The sequence below is a fragment of the Ovis aries genome, chromosome 15 (assembly GCF_016772045.2).
Source record: "Ovis aries strain OAR_USU_Benz2616 breed Rambouillet chromosome 15, ARS-UI_Ramb_v3.0, whole genome shotgun sequence".
In the NCBI taxonomy this organism is placed as follows: Eukaryota; Metazoa; Chordata; class Mammalia; order Artiodactyla; family Bovidae; genus Ovis; species Ovis aries.
The window spans coordinates 55,956,780-55,974,714 of record NC_056068.1 but is presented as its reverse complement, the minus strand read 5'-3'; the positions used below and the strand labels follow the sequence as shown (position 1 = coordinate 55,974,714).

General features: G+C 36.7%; 1 protein-coding gene across 1 annotated transcript in view; it reads right to left on the bottom strand.

Moving 5' to 3' along the window:
• ANO3 (anoctamin 3) overlaps positions 1-17,935 on the bottom strand; it is a 455,605-nt gene that overhangs the window by 133,193 nt on the left and 304,477 nt on the right. The window contains exon 5 of the mRNA XM_027979573.3: positions 3,076-3,234. Coding sequence (XP_027835374.2) covers positions 3,076-3,234 — 159 coding nt within the window. The remainder of the gene's footprint in view (positions 1-3,075; positions 3,235-17,935) is intronic.

The window sequence follows — 17,935 nt, the reverse complement described above, 5'->3', positions numbered from 1 at the left end:
CAGTGAAACATCAAGCTAAGGGCACATACAGCTAGAACATTTTTAATTTTGTATGTCTAAAATATATTAATATGTACATACATATATATGTATATATTTTTCCTAAGCAGCATGAATTGTCTTATAACTTCTTCAACTTAATTTCTCTTTTGTTATACCTCTACTTAAAAAAAAAAAAATAGTTTTATTTCCTTGCAGCAGGGGGTTGATGAAGGGATGGTGTTGGCAGAAAGCAAAATTACTTTCTCCCTTGGAATCAGAAGCTCCCAATCTGGCACTATTCTGTTTAGCTCTGATGCAGGCAGGCTTTTCCAGGGGAACAAAACACCCACAGCCTTCACACTTCACATTATTATTTAATTATTCCATCCAGAATTTTCAGGAGGTAGAAGATTCATTCTTGAGGAAAAAAAAGGAAATTTTAAAAATATGTTTTTACAATGTCACTCTGCAAGTTGGTGGCAGGGAGCTGAAAAAAATATAGAATATGGTAGCTTGCTATACTAAGTATAAGATAAAGGTAAAATGCTGATATAATCTGGAAATACACTTGGATAATAAAGAACATATCTTGACAGAGATCATCTACCTATTTATCTGCACAATCTTCAAACATGAATCATTATCTGTTGCTGATGTGATCATCTAGAAACTATCCACATCAACATGCAATTTAATGAGGATTTGAGATATACTCTGTGCCAGGCTCAGTGCTTAACTCTGTTGAATATAAATTTTAAAAATGGGAACTTGTTTCCTAGGGAATACTCCCATTTTTTCTGCTAAAAATCCAATACTGGCTGACATTTTCACAATTTCATTTTCCTTTTCCACCTGTGATAAGACCTAAATATTTTCAATTTAATACTTACTAAAATTAAGCTTCAAATAAAGCACACATACTATAATACTAGAAATTTTAAGAAGAAATAAAAGTTCATGATAATGCAAAACACTGGATTTGATAGTTCATATAGGTATAACTATTTAGATGCCATTTAGTCATCAGTTAACATAAGGTTTAAACCAAAAACATATCTATGTTCTATATTATAATCATAGCATTGTTTCTTTCTATGCCTACTTGCTTAAAAAGGCAATACATAGGATATTGAAATTTTTAATAATGTGGTTGGCAGAATTCTAAGAAATCCCCTTAGATCTTCATGCCTTGTCTTCATCTTGAACACTCTACAGGACCTGTGAATATGATGGCATATTCAGTCTCATGATTAAGTTCCTTATATGGCACATTTGCTTTTAAAACAGAGAGATTATTCTCCATGGCAGATGATTCCCTGAAAGGGACTCTTCTTGGCAAAAGAGATTCAAAACAGCAGAGGTACACAAAGGAGAGTCTCTGCCGCTAGTTTTGAACGTGGGTGGGGAGCATGCAGCAAGGAATCAGAATGGCCTCTAGGAACTGAGAGAGGTACCTGGCTTATAGCTAGCAAGGAGATGTGGATTTCAGTCCTACAACCACAAGAAACTGAATTCTATCACAACCACATAAGCTTGAAAGAATACCCTAAGTTCCAGGTGTGAATGCAAGCCTATTCAACACACTGATTTAAGTATTGCAAGAAACAGAGCCAAGTGCTCACCATACCCAAACTTCTGATTTGCAGAACTGTGAGCTAACAAATGGGTTTTATTTTAAGCTGCTGAATATGTGGTGATGCGTTAAGCAGCAATAGAAAATTAATAAAAATAGTACTGAATAATTTCTTGATTAGAAATTTTAAGACTTTTTTATATATAAAAATAACATGCTTATTTCATATATAAAGTTAGCATGCTTATTACATAGATATGTCTTGTTCACTTAAACTGTTTTTTGTTGATTTTACACATTAACATTATGATAATTAATCTAGTCCTAATTAACTCAACCATTTAAAAAACCAATGTTAATACTCTTAGAATTAAGAATATAAGTAAATATATCTTTGACAACCAAAATAAATGATTGCAGAAAATTAACTTTAAAATACAATTAAGGAATCTTAATTTTCCCTGATATTACACTTGATATTTTAACTGTATACTGGATCTCACCCTTAATTTTCACCTAAAGGCCTTTCAATTTTTTTTACTCATCTGTCTTCTGTCTCCTCAATCTTTCTCTTCTATTTCTTTCTTTCCCTGCCTCTCTCCATTCACACTTCCTTCCTCCTCATTATGTAAACACATACAAGAAAAAAAGAAAACAGAAAGAAAGAAGCAAAACCTCATGAGACCTCATTCCATCTCGGGCTACCACTCTTCATCCTTCCATTCTCAGATGAGCAAACAGATGACGTTTGCCACAGCCTCTATTTTTCCATTACCCTGTCACTCTTCAACTCGTCCCATTCTATCTCCTCAGAGAAAAGATTCTCACTGATTTTACCAAAGATCTCCATATTCTCCAATTAACTGGGCCTCTTTCTTGTCTCACTCGACTTCTGAGCAGTATTTAACCCTGGTAACCACTCTTCGCTGTGACTCCTCATCTCTTCTACTAACACCTACATCCAACACCTTCAACCATTTATTCCCCCCCCCCCCGCCCCGCCCCTACTTTTTATAGGCTCACTTTTAGGCTCTTTTTTTTTATGGTTCTTTCCAGTGATCTCATACTAAAACACAGCTTATATTACCATCTATGTTCTAAAGATTAAAGCATTCACTTTCAGTTTAGACTCCTCATTTGAGCTCTAGACACAAATTTCAAACATACTTACTAAAATATTAAAATCTAGATATTAATGGTTTGGCAGACTCATTTCTTTCAACATTTTGGTTTTCTTTTCATAGGGTTTTGTACTTTATACAGGATCATTCCTTCTTTAATTTAAAAAAAATGTAAAAACAGCTATGCCCTTTGCAAAATATTTAAATTTATAGAAATGTATAGAGTAAAAAAGGAAAATATTTTAAAATATGACTATACATATGCATTTCTTTTCCATGTGGGAGAAAATTGCTATATGTTTTTAAAAGCCATATGTTATACCTTTTAGATTGAAATGTAAAATATCATATCTCTTCCAGCACATTGTATCATATAGCTAATATTATTAAAGCACCTACCTCCTTTTCTAACATTAAGCCTTCCGCTCTGAGGTTCTTTTCAAATGTGTTTCTTTTGTCATATTGTATATTTGACTTTCTATAAACCAAGATGTAATCAATCCGCTTTTTGCCATCTTTGAATAGAAGTCCACTGGATGCTATGTAATTCATGTCATTCTGCAAATAAAGCAATGGTTGTTAATAGTGTAGGTTGGCTAAGCACACACATTCAGCTTTCAGACACTTTTGTTCAAATATTTGCAATCCAATGTAAAAATGTATTTTTTACATCCAATTATAAAACATGAAAAGATAATTTTTAAAGTTTTCATTTTTTAATATAAATTTATTTTAATTGGAGGTTAATTACTTTACAATGTTATATTGGTTTTGCCATACATCAACATGAATCCACCACAGGTGTACACGTGTTCCCCATCCTGAACTCCCCTCCCTCATTCCTCCCCACCTTACAGTAGGAAACAAGCTACCAGTGATGTTCTAGGATTTGAAATTAGTCTGACACCAGAACATGGATCCTATGATGCTAGCATCTAAAGGTATATGTTTTATTCAATAAAATCCTATAAAAATAATAACAGCCAATATACATTGAACATTTGCTCAAAATCAGGCCCAGACATAGATGTTTTACATGTTTTATCTTACTCAAAACTCAAACTTGCCTTTCAAAAATAAAGACAACAAAGCTTAAACAACATAAGTACTGAGAACTGAAATTAACATAATTTCCTCCATGAAATAATACTCAGATGAGGCATTATTTCCCTAAACCTATGTTCAACAACACCAAACAATAATTTCTGAACTGCTTGTTCCAAGAAATACTTCCCCCCAGAGTATAAGACCATGATCTGATGACAATCACCTACTTACTAAGACTAATCATGTGCTTATTAAGACTTCTGTAAGGTACTCACCTTGCTCTGTCCACCTATCCCAGCTGTTTTTTACAGATGCTGCCCAATTTTCAACCAACTGCCTGCCTTGCAAGATTTACCTTAATATCTACCAGCCCAGGTCCTAGAACCCTCTGAAAACTCTTTCCCAACTTCATCTTTGTAAAACTACTAAGACTACCCAGATGATACCCTTACTTGCTGTAACTTTAATAAAATTAATTTCAGCAATCACCTGATATTTGTAATGGCCTGTTTTTGGGAGCTGGCACTTTGTCAGTAAACAGCTCAATATTACTTTAATTCAATTTTTATTCCTGGTCCATGTTTTTAGCTATTAGATACATTATCCTTCTTTTTCCATGTTTCCTGTCAAGCTATTTGATTATCTGTACCAAATCTCTGTCCCATTTTTCCCATACAGGCATTCTTGAGCTTATTTTTATGTCCTAACATTCTGAGAGTTAACTGATAATTTCAAAAAAAGAGATCTCAGACTTCTTTGGAGGAGCCTGCTTAGGACATATATGCAGCTTAAGGTTTAAAAAAGTGAGGACCAGAGTAACCTAGTGGCCAACAAGTCAGCCAAGTGAAGCAACAAAAACTGATATCTGAGCGATTGTAATCCTACAGGAACAGGTCAGGTGGCTCAGGAGCTGTCTTCTTGGAGAAAATAGGTTCAAGTGTGTGAATTCAGGGGTATAGAGACTCCAGTATTCTTGCCTGGAGAATCCCAGGGACAGAGGAGCCTGGTGGGCTGCCGTCTATGGGGTCGCAGAGTAGGACACAACTGAAATGATTTAGCAGCAGCAGAGACTTCCAGGCTCAAGGACAAGAAGACTTTACACATTCTTTTCTCCAATGAATAAAAAGGTCTTGAGAGTCCCAGGATTACTTTCTTGGATACTACAAGGTGACTAAGTAACAACTCAAGCAGAGTCACCACTGCCTTGTAGTTGCACAACGTGTGCTGCCTTTAGTCTCTCAGTCATGTCCTACTCTTTGCAACCCCATGGGTTGTAGCCCACCAGGCTCCTCTGTCTGTGAAGATTCTCTAGACAAGAATACTGGAGTGGGTTGCCATGCTCTCCTCCAGGGGATCTTCCCAGCATAGGGATCAAACCCAGGTCTCCTGCATTGCAGGTGGATTCTTAACCATCTGAGCCACCAGGGAAGCCCATAATAATGATGAAAATAATGGCTATCACTAACTGACCTCTAACCATGGTGCCAGACAATGTGCCAAGTGATTTATTCTCACAATTCTTTAAGGTAGATATTGACATGAGTACATAGAAGCCAAAAAAGGTTGAGTAACATCCCAGATGTCACAGAAAAGGAAATAGTGAAACTAGAACTCTTATAGTGGTCTTGACAACTATATTGAAAAAGACAAGCATATGTAGGTACACATTACTAGGTCCAGGGGTTGGCAGTAATAGAAGGCTAACCCCTCAAAAGGCCTATGATTTATAGTTCCTATAGGGTAGAGATACTGAGGATTAGTAGCTGGAGAAGACATAATTAACTTCAGACTTTAGAATTCTTTTGCCTCCACCACTCCAGAGATTTCACTTGGATATCTAATGGACATATCAAAGCTGACTGTCCAAAATGGAATTCCTTATTTTATCTAAGCAAATGTTCCCCCAAACCCTTGTTATTTTGATTGGCTGCAAACCTATTCTTTAAATTGCTCAGATCAAAAATCTCGAGTCTTTGTTTCCTCTATTTTCTCCCATCTAACATGCAAATCGTTGGAACATTCTTCAAAATATATTTAGAATCTGATCACTTTCTAACATCCTCAACACTACTCTGTTCTAAGATATGTCATCTATTGACGACATTATCACAATAGTCTGACTCATCTCCTAGCTTCTACCTTTGCTTCTCTAAAATCTATTCTCAGCATGACAGTTAAGACACTTGAGTGATCCTCCACATTATAAATTACATTATGTAACTCCTCTCTTCGAGACCCTTCAGCTGTTTTCCACGATACTCCACTCTTGATTCTCCTTTCCTTACCCTATTTTTCTTAACGACTGTTAAATTCCAACATGTTCAGTTCAGTTCAGTCGCTCAGTCATGTCCGACTCTTTGCAACCCCATGGACTGCAGCACATTGGCCTTCCCTGTCCATCACCAAAACACAGAGCTTGCTCAAACTCATGTCCATTGAGTCAGTGATACCATCCAACCATCTCATCTTCTGTTGTCCCTTTTCCTCCTGCCTTCAATCTTTCCCAGGGTCTGAACTCCAATCAGTCAGTTCTTCGTATCAGGTGGCTAAAGTATGGTAGCTTCAGCTTCATCATCAGTCCTTCCAATGAATAATCAAGCCTGATTTCCTTTAGTATTTCAAACATCTAACTCAGAGCCAGACACATAGTACGCACCAATAGATCTTTATGGGAAGAAGGAAGAAAGGATAGAAAAAAAGAAAGGAATGGAAAGAATGGAATAACCCATGTAAGTGTATCCAGACAGGAATTACCTCAAAAATATAATGCCATTAAAAGCTCATGTAATCATTTCTCATCCTCTTTCCTCCAACATTAACACAAATCAAATTAGAATAAGATGATTGATCACAAAATTATAGCAGAACTGCAAAATCCCTGGCTTGTACTTTGTTTTATACATATGACCCACTGCCTCCAGACATCCTCATGATAATATAAACAAAGACAAAGTTAAAATAAGGTTATATAAAATTTTCCCTCCGCATTTTATTTTGCCTAAAGCATACCATCCTTTTAATACTAGTCTAGTATTAAGTATCACCTGATCTTAAATTAATAATAACATACTTAGCCCAGGTGAAGGTAAAATCTTTCAATGAGATGATCTAGAAATCAAACGATTGGTTGGTAGGAAAATAATGAGACAGTAAGATAGCTTTTAAAATATTTTATGTGCTTTACCAACTTTAAGAAAGTGGAACTCTGATAGTTATTACTCATTACTCTAAGATTAAGCAAAATAAATGTTAAACTCTTCCAGAAAATCAACTGCCTTACAATTTGAAAATCAAAAAAAAAAAAAAAAACACTACATCTTTTACATTTTTATAATAAGTGACCTTAGGTAATATTAACAGTTCTTGTATCTTTGTAAACATGTTACAATCAAACTCTATTAACTAGGATTCTAGTTTAGTATCTAACTATTCTATGATATAAATTATGAATAAAAAGTTTGACCAATTGATCAGGCAAAAAGAAAAGTAGTTTTCAAAATGATGATAAAGAAATATGGCAAGGAAACTCATTCTATGAGGCCACCATCACCCTAATACCAAAACCGTACAAAGATGCCACAAAAAAAGAAAACTTCAGGCCAATATCACTGATGTACATAGATGCAAAAATCCTTAACAAAATTTTACCAAACAAAATACAACAATATATTTAAAAAGATCATACATCATGAACAAGTGGGCTTTATCTCAGGGATGCAAAGATTCTTCAATATTTGCAAATCAATCAATATGATATATCACATTAACAAATTGAAAAATAAAAACCATATGATTATCTCAATAGATGCAGAGAAGGCCTTTGACAGAATTCAACATCCATTTATGATTAAAAACCCTCCAGAAAGCAGGCATAGAAGGAACATACCTCAACACAATAAAAGCCATATATGATAAACCCACAGCAAACATTATCCTCGATGGTGAAAAATTGAAAGCATTGCCTCTAAAGTCAGGAACAAGACAAGGGTATCAACTCTCACCACTACTATTCAACATAGTTTTGGAAGTTTTAGCCACAGCAGTCAGAGAAGAAAAAGAAATAAAAGGAATCCAGATTGGAAAAGAAGAAGCAAAGCTCTCACTGGTTGCAAATGACATGATCCTCTACATAGAAAACCCTAAAGATACCACCAGATAATTACTGGAGCTAATCAATGAATATAATAAAGTTGCAGGATATAAAATTAGCACACAGAAATTCCTTGCATTCCTATACACTAACAATGAGAAAACAGAAAGAAATTAAGGAAACAATTCCATTCACCATTGCAACGAAAAAGAATAAAATACTTAGGAATAAATCTACCTAAAGAAGCAAAAGACCTATATATAGAAAACTATAAAACACTGATGAAAGAAATCAAAGATGACACAAATAGATGGAGAAATATACCATGTTCATGGATCCGAAGAATCAATATAGTGAAAATGAGTATACTACCCAAAGCAATCTATAGATTCATTGCAATCCCTAGCAAGCTACCAATGGTATTTTTCACAGAGCTAGAACAAATAATTTCACAATTTGTATGGAGATACAAAAAACCTCGAATAGCCAAAGCAGTCCTGAGAAAGAAGAATGGAACTGGAGGAATCAACCTGCCTGATTTCAGGCTATCCTACAAAGCTACAGTCATCAAGACAGTATGGTATTGGCACAAAGACAGAAATATAGATCAATGGAACAAAATAAGAAAACCCAGAGGTAAATCCACACATCTATGGACACCTTAACTTTGACAAAGGAGGCAAGAATATACAATGGAGAAAAGACAATCTCTCTAACAAGTGGTGCTGGGAAAACTGGTCAACCATTTCTAAAAGAATGAAACTAGAACACTTTCTAACACCATACACAAAAATAAACTCAAAATGGATTAAAGATCTAAATGTAAGACCAGAAATTATAAAACTCCTAGAGGAAAACATAGGCAAAACACTCTCTGACATAAATCACAGCAGGATCCTCTATGACTCACCTCCCAGAGTAATGGAAATAAAAGCAAAAATAAACAAATGGGACCTAATTAAACTTAAAAGCTATTGCACAACGAAGGAAGCTACAAGCAAGGTGAAAAGACAGCCTTCAGAATGGGAGAAAATAATAGCAAATGAAGCAACTGACAAAGAATTAATCTCAAAAATACACAGTTTTTGTATTTTTGTATTGTATTGAGTTTCTGCAACTCAATTCCAAGAAAATAAACGACCCAATCAAAAAACAAGCCAAAGAACTAAACAGACATTTCTCCAAAGAAGACATACTAATGGCTAACAAATGCATGAAAAGATGCTTAACATCACTTATTATTAGAGAAATGCAAATCAAAACCACAATGAGGTACCATCTCACATTGGTCAGAATGGCTGCTATCAAAAAGTCTACAAACAATAAATGCTGGGGAAGGTGTGGAGAAAAGGGAAACCTCTCACACTGTTGGTAGGAATGCAAACTAGTACAGCCACTATAGAGAACAGTGTGGAGATTCCTTTAAAAACTGGAAATAGAACTGCCATCAGTTCAGTTCAGTTGCTCAATCATATCTGACTCTGTGACCCTGTGAATCGCAGCACGACAGGCTTCCCTGTCTATCACCAACTCCCAGAGTTCACTCAGACTCACGTCCATCAAGTCAGTGATGCCATCCAGCCATCTCATCCTCAGTCGTCCCCTTCTCCTTCTGCCTCCAACCCCTCCCAGCATCAGAGTCTTTTCCAATGAATCAACTCTTCGCATGAGGTGGCCAAAGTACTGGAGTTTCAGCTTTAGCATCATTCCTTTGAAAGAAATCCCAGGGTTGATCTCCTTCAGAATGGCCTGGTTGGATCTCCTTGCAGTCCAAGGGATTCTCAAGAGTCTTCTCCAACACCACAGTTCAAAAGCATCAATTCTTCCATATGACCCAGCAATCCCACTTCTGGGCATACACACCAAAGAAACCAGAATTGAAAGAGACACATGTACCCTAATGTTCATCCCAGTACTGTTTACAATAGCCGGGACATGGAAGCAACCTAGATATCCATTGGCAGATGAATGTATAAGAAAGCTGTGGTACATATACACAATGGAATATTACTCAGCTATTAAAAAGAATGCATTTGAGTCAATTCTAATGAGGTGGATTAGAAATTGTAGCCTATTATACAGAGTGAAGTAAGTCAGAAAGAAAAACACCAATATAGTATATTAATGCATATATATGGAATTTAGAAAGATGGTAACGATGACCCTATATGCGAGACAGCAAAAGAGACACAGAAGTAAAAACAGGCTTTTGGACTCTGTGGGAGAAGGTGAGGGTGGGATAATTTGAGAGAATAGCATTGAAATATGCATATTTTCATATGTGAAATAGATCACCAGTCCAGGTTTGATGCGTGAGACAAGGTGTTCAGGGCTGGTGTACTGGATTGACCCTGAGGGATGGGATAGGGAGGGAGGCGGGAAGGGGGTTCAGGATGGGGAACACATGTACACTCATAGATGGTTCATGTCAATGCATGGCAAAAACCACTACAATATTGTAAAGTAATTAGCCTCCAATTAAAATAAATAAATTAATTTTTTTAAAAAGAAAGAAGAAATATGATAAGATTTGGAAACCTCTTCTGGATTATGTATCAAGAACACAACATAGGTTCTACATAATTTAAGCTTAGAGTATTATATTTTGCACTTCCTGGTGGCTCAGTGGTAAAGAATCCACTTGCCAGTGCAGAGATGGAAGAGACGCAAGTTCAGTCCCTGGGTTGGGAAGATCTCCTGGAGAAGGAAATGGCAATCCACTCCAGTATTTTTGCCTGAAAAATTCCATGGATAGAAGTGCATGGTAGACTACAGTCCACAGGGTCACAAAGAGTCAGACACAACTGAGCAACTGAGTATGCACACACGTATTATATTTTAATACATACATGTCAACCATCAACCAAGATGTTTATTAAGCCATGTTCAAATATGTTGCCTAAAAGCAGAATTGACAGGAAATTTTTTAGATATATCTTTGTATTTAGACACCAAAATCAAGACTCATTTAGAACAGTGAAATGCTTTCCAATTACAACGTGGAATGCATTCAATTTAACACCAAATTTTTCATGTTTATTTTTCCCAGAAGACAGAATAAAATCAGCTTCTCTCCCAGAAGCTGGGATGCAGATCATCTATCAGGTACCTAACCTTTCAACAATTTTGAAAACCACTTAGTTATTTAAGGCATTGCAAATCATGAAGCACAGGGACTTTCAAAAAAGCTCAACTTCCTAAAGAAGATCTTAAGAATATGCAAGTTATGACTCAGGTTTGCAAAGATTTTAGCCCATTTGCCAAATAGCAATAAAGCCTGCTTATTTGCATGAGAATGCATTTTAGGGTATTCTTCAAATAAAATTATGGCAGCAACTGCTTGTGAAATGTATATTTTTCCTAACATTAATTCTTCTTGATCTAACAAGCATTTATTGAACACCTAATGTGTGCTGGTGCTGTGCTAAACTCAGGGATAAAAATAAGAAGACATTGAATATTTTCTGATTTTAGCATACATATTGGTTTCTCCAGTGGCTCAGTGGGTAAAGAATCTGCCTGCAATGTAGAAGACATAAGAGATGCGGGTTCGATCCCTGGGTTGGGAAGATCCCCTGGAGAAGGAAATGGCAATCCACTACAGTATTTTTGACTAGGAAATCCCATGTACAGAGAAGCCTGGCAGGCTGCAGTCCATGGGGTCACAGAGTCAGACACAAATGAGAGACTAACACTTTCACATTTTCACATGGAGTGATAGGCAAGGACATGTTTAGTTACAATGCTATCTAACATGTGCAGTAGGAGAGATCTGAGCTACAGAGTTAAAAAATGTCAATGTGTAGCCAGAGGAAACTGGATTAATGGATATCAGAAGCCATTAAGGGTCATATTATCTCGGTGGATTTACTATCGTCCTTTCTCAGACCATTGCAAAATTAGATCTTGTCACTAATCAGTAAGTGATGGCTGATTATCTGTTAACTATACCTTTGAGTTAGTAAAATGCAGTATGACATATTGCTTAATGTATTGAGATCCAGATCAGACACAGATGGGTTTTGATTTACTGTGTTCTTAGACATGTAATTTAATTTCATTGCTTAGCCTCAATTCCTACAGGCTTGAAGTTAAGAAAAAAATATCAACCTTGTAAGACTGTTGTTATGACTAAATGAGGCATTGCATACAGAGTACTCTCAACATAATCTGACTCACTTTACAAAGTTTTTAAAACTGTTAGCGATTATCACAAGAAAACAAGATAAAAATGCAGGCAATGTATTAATTCTTGTTAGAATGTTTCTTGTTTTTTAATGAGTCAGATGAACTCTTTCACATTTTGGAATGTTATCATTCTCAGGACAAAGATAGACAGAAACAGATAAATATGCCAAAAGATGCTATTGTGAATATGGAACTAGAGCAAAGGAAAGCAGATATCCCTCACAAGTACTTATGAAACATGATTTGCTATGAAATAAAGAGAGCAATAAAAATGCATAATAAGACAAACCTCTTTATAACTACTCCAAGAAACAATAAATACCCCCGTTAACCTTCTCTCTCAATCATTATGCCCTCCACATCCTGTTCCTCTAAAATAATCATAATCCTGTTATTTATGGTATTATTATCTCACTTTCTCTTAGCTTTATCTTCAAAGGATACATCTTTTAAGTTTTTTAAACTTTATGTAAATGTATAATGAGCAATCTATCGTGTCTGGCTTCTTTCATGTAACATTATGGGTGTGAAATTTATCCCTGATTTTCATATACATTAGTAGTCATTTTTTTCACTGTCATATTACCATATGAACACAAAAAAAATTAATTATTTATGCTCTCTTCTAATAACGGATATTTGGGCTGTTTCCAGTATTGCCTATTACAAATAAAGCTATAATAGACATTCACGTGTATACCTTAAAATACACCTGTGCATGCATTTCTAGTATGTACCTAGGATAAAAACTGGTGAGTCACAAAGAATGCTCATTTTCAACTTTAGCAGATAATGCCAAACTACCTTCTAAATCAGTTTAAATTTCTACCAATAGTAAAAGTTACCCCTTTAGAAGTGTTTCTTCTAATCTTTTAGAAATAATAATTACTATGATTGTTTCTTAAAGACATCCTTGTCTATGAAAAAATTAACTCTCCCCAGTATACAAGGATCTCAGGTGCTACTAGTTTCTGTTCTCCCTGCCCCCAACACTTCTTATCATCAAAATTTTGGTATTTCGAATTCAACCAATTACTGCCATGCCCATTTCCTGGGTATTTGTTTTCTTTGAAGTTAGCGAGTGGGACACAGATAGGGAAGGCCAGAGGTGGGAGAGCATGACTCTGGCCCACTCAGAAGACTGCGCCTGTTAAGACAGGGAGCCAGTGTTAAGTTTCTTAGACTCTGTGATCCCTGAAGCCCAAAACTAAGGCTACATCATGGACCAAATTAGCTCAACTCTCTTCTGCAATTTCGGGGCCATTAGGCAGGTTAGTTAATAAGGCCAAGTGTCTGTTCCAGGCTTAATCATATCCTGCAAATCTTCAAATACTGAAAATCTTTCCAATTAGGTTCCAGTGGTGGTGTTTGTTTTTGTGTTTCCGTATTATTTTTTTGGCTATCTTTAATACAAAACTAGAAGACAGCAGTCCAGATGCTATCCGATCCATATTTTCCTCAGAAGTTCTAGCTTTACACTCCTTAATTAGAGAAACAGCCAAGGAGCCTTGGTATGTAACTATAATTTATTTCAGAGTAAAACCATTTTTCATAATAGCTCTTGTTATTGGCCATACTTTTTATAGAGGAAAAATGATTTTTAATATTTTTTTCCATTTCAGACAAATAAGTAGTTTTGTCAAAAAATACCCACAAAATTTAAAAGAATAGAAACAATCCCTATTAATAAAAATAAATCAACAGAACAAACATCATACACTATGATTCACAAGAAATTCCACATATAGGTGGAATTTTAGTAAATGGTACTGAACTAATTAAAATTCAGATTTTTCTATCACAGAAAGTTTACTTTTTAAAATTGTACTTATAGAATAAAAATGTTTTAATTTTCTCTACATACATATTTCAATCATTTCAGTCACTCAGTCATATCTAACTCTTTGTGACCCCACGGACTGCAGCATGTCAAGCTTCCCTGTCCATCACCAACTCCCAGAGCTTGCTCAAACTCAAGTCCATCATTTCAGTGATGCCATCCAACCATCTCATTCTCTGTTACTCCCTTCTCTTCTTGCCTTCAATCTTTCCCAGCATCAGGGTCTTTTCCAATGAGTCAGTTCTTTGCACCAGGTGGCCAAAGTATTGGAGCTTTAGCTACAGCATCAGTCCTTCCAATGAATATTCAGGGTTGATTTCCTTTAGGATCGACTGAATTGATCTCCTTGCTGTCAAAGAGACTCTCAAGGGTCTTCTCCAACACCACAGTTCAACACCATCAATTCTTCAGCACTCAGCCTTTATGGTTCAACTCTTACATCCATACACGACCACTGGAAAAACCATAGCTTTGACTCAATGGACCTTTGTCAACAAAGTAATGTCTCTGTTTTTTAATATGCTGTCTAGGTTGGCCATAGCTTTTCTTCCAAGGAGCAAGCGTCTTTTAACTTATTGACTGCAGTTACCATCTTCAGTGATTTTGGAGCCCAAGAAAAGAAAGTCTCTCACTGTTTCCATTGTTTCCCCATCTATTTCCCTTGAAATGATGGGACCAGATGCCATGATCTTAACTTTCTGAATGTTGAGTTTTAAGCCAGCTTTTTTACTCTCCTCTTTCACTTTCCTCAAGAGGCTCTTTAGTTCCTCTTTGCTTTCTGCTATAAGGGTGGTATCATCTGCATATGAGATTATTGGTATTTCTCCCAGAAATCTTGATTCTAGTCTGTGCTTCATCCAGCCCGGCATTTCACATGATGGACTCTGCATATAGGTTAAATAAGCAGGGTGACAATATACAGCCTTGATATATTCCTTTCCCAACTTAGAACCAGTCTGTTGTTCCATGTCCAGTTCTCACTGTTTTTTCCTGACCTGTATACAGATTTCTCAGGAGGCAAGTAAGGTGGTCTGGTATTCCCATCTCTTGAAGAATTTTCTACAGGTGGTTGTGATCCATACAAAGGCTTTAGCATAGTCAGTGGAACAGAAGTAGATGTTTTTTTCTGGGATTCTCTTGCTTTTTCTATAATCCAGTGGATGTTGGCAAATTGATCTCTGGTTTCTCTGCCTTTTCTAAAACCAGCTTGAACAGGAAGTTCACAGTTCATGTACTGTTGAAGCCTGGCTTGGAAAATTTTGAGAATTACTTTGTGAGATGAGTGCAACTGTGTGGTAGTTTGAACATTTTTGGCATTGCATTTCTTTGGGATTGGAATGAAAACTGACCTTTTCCAGTATTGTGGCCACAGCTGGGTTTTCCAAATTTGCTGACATATTGAGTTCAGCATTTTCACAGCATCATCTTTTATGATTTGAAAAAGCTCAACTGGAATTCCATCACCTCCACTAGCTTTGTTTGTAGTGATGCTTCCTAAGGCCCACTTGACTTCACATTTCAGGATGTCTGGCTCTAGGTGAGTGATCACACCATCGTGGTTATCTGAGTCATGAAGATCTTTTTAGTATAGTTCTGTGTATTCTTGTCACCTCTTCTTAATGTCTTCTGCTTCCGTTAGGTTCATACCATTTCTGTCCTTTATTGTGCCTATCTTGCATGAAATGTTCCCTTTGTCTCTCTAATTTTCTTGAAGATATCTCTAGTCTTTTGTTTTCCTCTATTTCTTTGCATTGATCACTTAGGAAGGCTTTCTTATCTCTCCTTGATATTCTGTGGAACTGTCCATTCCAATGGCTGTATCTTTCATTTTCTCCTTTGCCTTTCACTTTTCTTCTTTTTCAGTTATTTGTAAGATCTCCTAAAACAACCATTTTGCCTTTTCGCATTTCTTCTTCTTGGTGATGGTTTTGATCACCATCTCCCGTACAATGTTCTGAATCTCCTCCATAGCTCTTCAGGTACTCATCTATCAGATCTAATCCTTTGACTCTATTTGTCACTTCCACTGGATTTGACTTAGGTCATAAATGAATGGTCTGACAGATTTTAATGCACCTACCTTAAAATATATAAGAGGTGTTATTATTATTCAAATTTTTCTATGCAAATCATCTCTAAATATACTTCTGAGGAATCTCAAAAAAATCTGACATGGCCTGACTTCACTGCTGATTAAGGCTTGTCTTATCACTTCCTTACAGAAAGTCAACTTCACCTCTAGCAGGTAGTCATCAGAAATAAAAATCTTCCCTAAACTAGTAACTCTGAAGTACTGTTTATTAGATGGCAGAATCTCTAACTGATTGTACTCCAGCTCCTATTACAATCTAGCGGGTATAACTGCTATTAGAAAATAATAACCAATATCTAAAGAAATACAAAGTGGGCCTTAGAAAGCATCACTATGAACAAAGCCAGTGGAGGTGATAGAATTCCAGTTGAGCTATTTCAAATCCTGAAAGATGATACTGTGAAAGTGCTGCACTCAATATGCCAGCAAATTTGGAAAACTCAGCAGTGGCCACAGGACTGGAAAAGGTCAGTTTTCATTCCAATCCCAAAGAAGGGCAATGCCAAAGAATGCTCAAACTACGACACAATTGCACTCATCTCACACGCTAGTAAAGTAATGCTCAAAATTCCCCAAGCCAGGCTTTAGCAATACGTTAACTGTGAACTTCCAGATGTTCAAGCTGGTTTTAGAAAAGGCAGAGGAACCAGAGATCAAATTGCCAACATCGGCTAGATCACGGAAAAAGCAAGAGAGTTCCAGAAAAACATCTATTTCTGCTTTATTGACTATGCCAAAGCCTTTGACTGTGTGGATCACAATAAACTGTGGAAAATTCTGAAAGAGATGGGAATACCAGACCTCCCAACCTGCCTCTTGAGAAATCTGTATGTAGGTCAGGGAGAAATGGTTAGAACTGGACATGGAACAACAGACTGGTTCCAAATAGGAAAAGGGGTACATCAAGGCTGTATATTGTCACCCTGCTTATTTAACTTATATGCAGAGTACATCATGACAAATGCTGGGCTGGAAGAAGCACAAGCTGGAATCAAGATTGCTGGGAGAAATATCAATAACCTCAGATATGAAGATGACACCACCCTTGTGGCAGAAAGTGAAGAAGAACTAAAAAGCCTCTTGATGAAAGTGAAAGAGGAGAGTGAAAAGGTTGGCTTAAAGCTCAACATTCAGAAAATGAAGATCATGGCATCTGGTCCCATCACTTCATGGGATATAGATGGGGAAACAGTGGAAACAGTGTCAGACCTTATTTTGGGGGGCTCCAAAATCACTGCAGATGGTGACTGCAGGCATGAAGCTTACTCCTTGGAAGAAAAGTTATGAGCAACCTAGATAGCATATTGAAAAGCAGAGACATTACTTTGCCAACAAAGGTCCATTTAGTCAAAGCTATGGTTTTTCCAGTGGTCATGTATGGATGGGAGAGTTGGACTGTGAAGAAAGCTGAGCACCGAAGAATTGATGCTTTTTAACTATGGTGTTGGAGAAGACTCTTGAGAGTCCCTTGGACTGCAAGGAGATCCAACCAGGCCATTCTGAAGGAGATCAACCCTGGGATTTCTTTCGAAGGAATGATGCTAAAGCTGAAACTCCAGTACTTTGGCCACCTCATTCAAAGAGTTGACTCATTGGAAAAGACTCTGATTCTGGGAGGGATTGGGGGCAGGAGGAAAAGGGAACAACAGAGGATGAGATGGCTGGATGGCATCACCAACTCGGAGGTGAATTTGAGTGAACTCCAGGAGATGGTGATGGACAGGGAGGCCTGGTGTGCTGGAATTCATGGGGTCGCAAAGAGTCAGACACACTGAGCGACTGAACTGAACTGAACACTAATACAAGCTAGGCAGAAAACAAGTGCTCCTCTACACAGTCTGCATATATTGACACATTTCACGGTCACAAAACTGAGAGGTAAGTGCTATTTGTCCCATATCACAGATGTTGATATTGAGGCAAACTTTAAAAAACAAATGGAAAGGTCTTTGTATTCTCTATATTCTCAACTATTACTAAGCTAGGAAACCAAGGGCCCCAG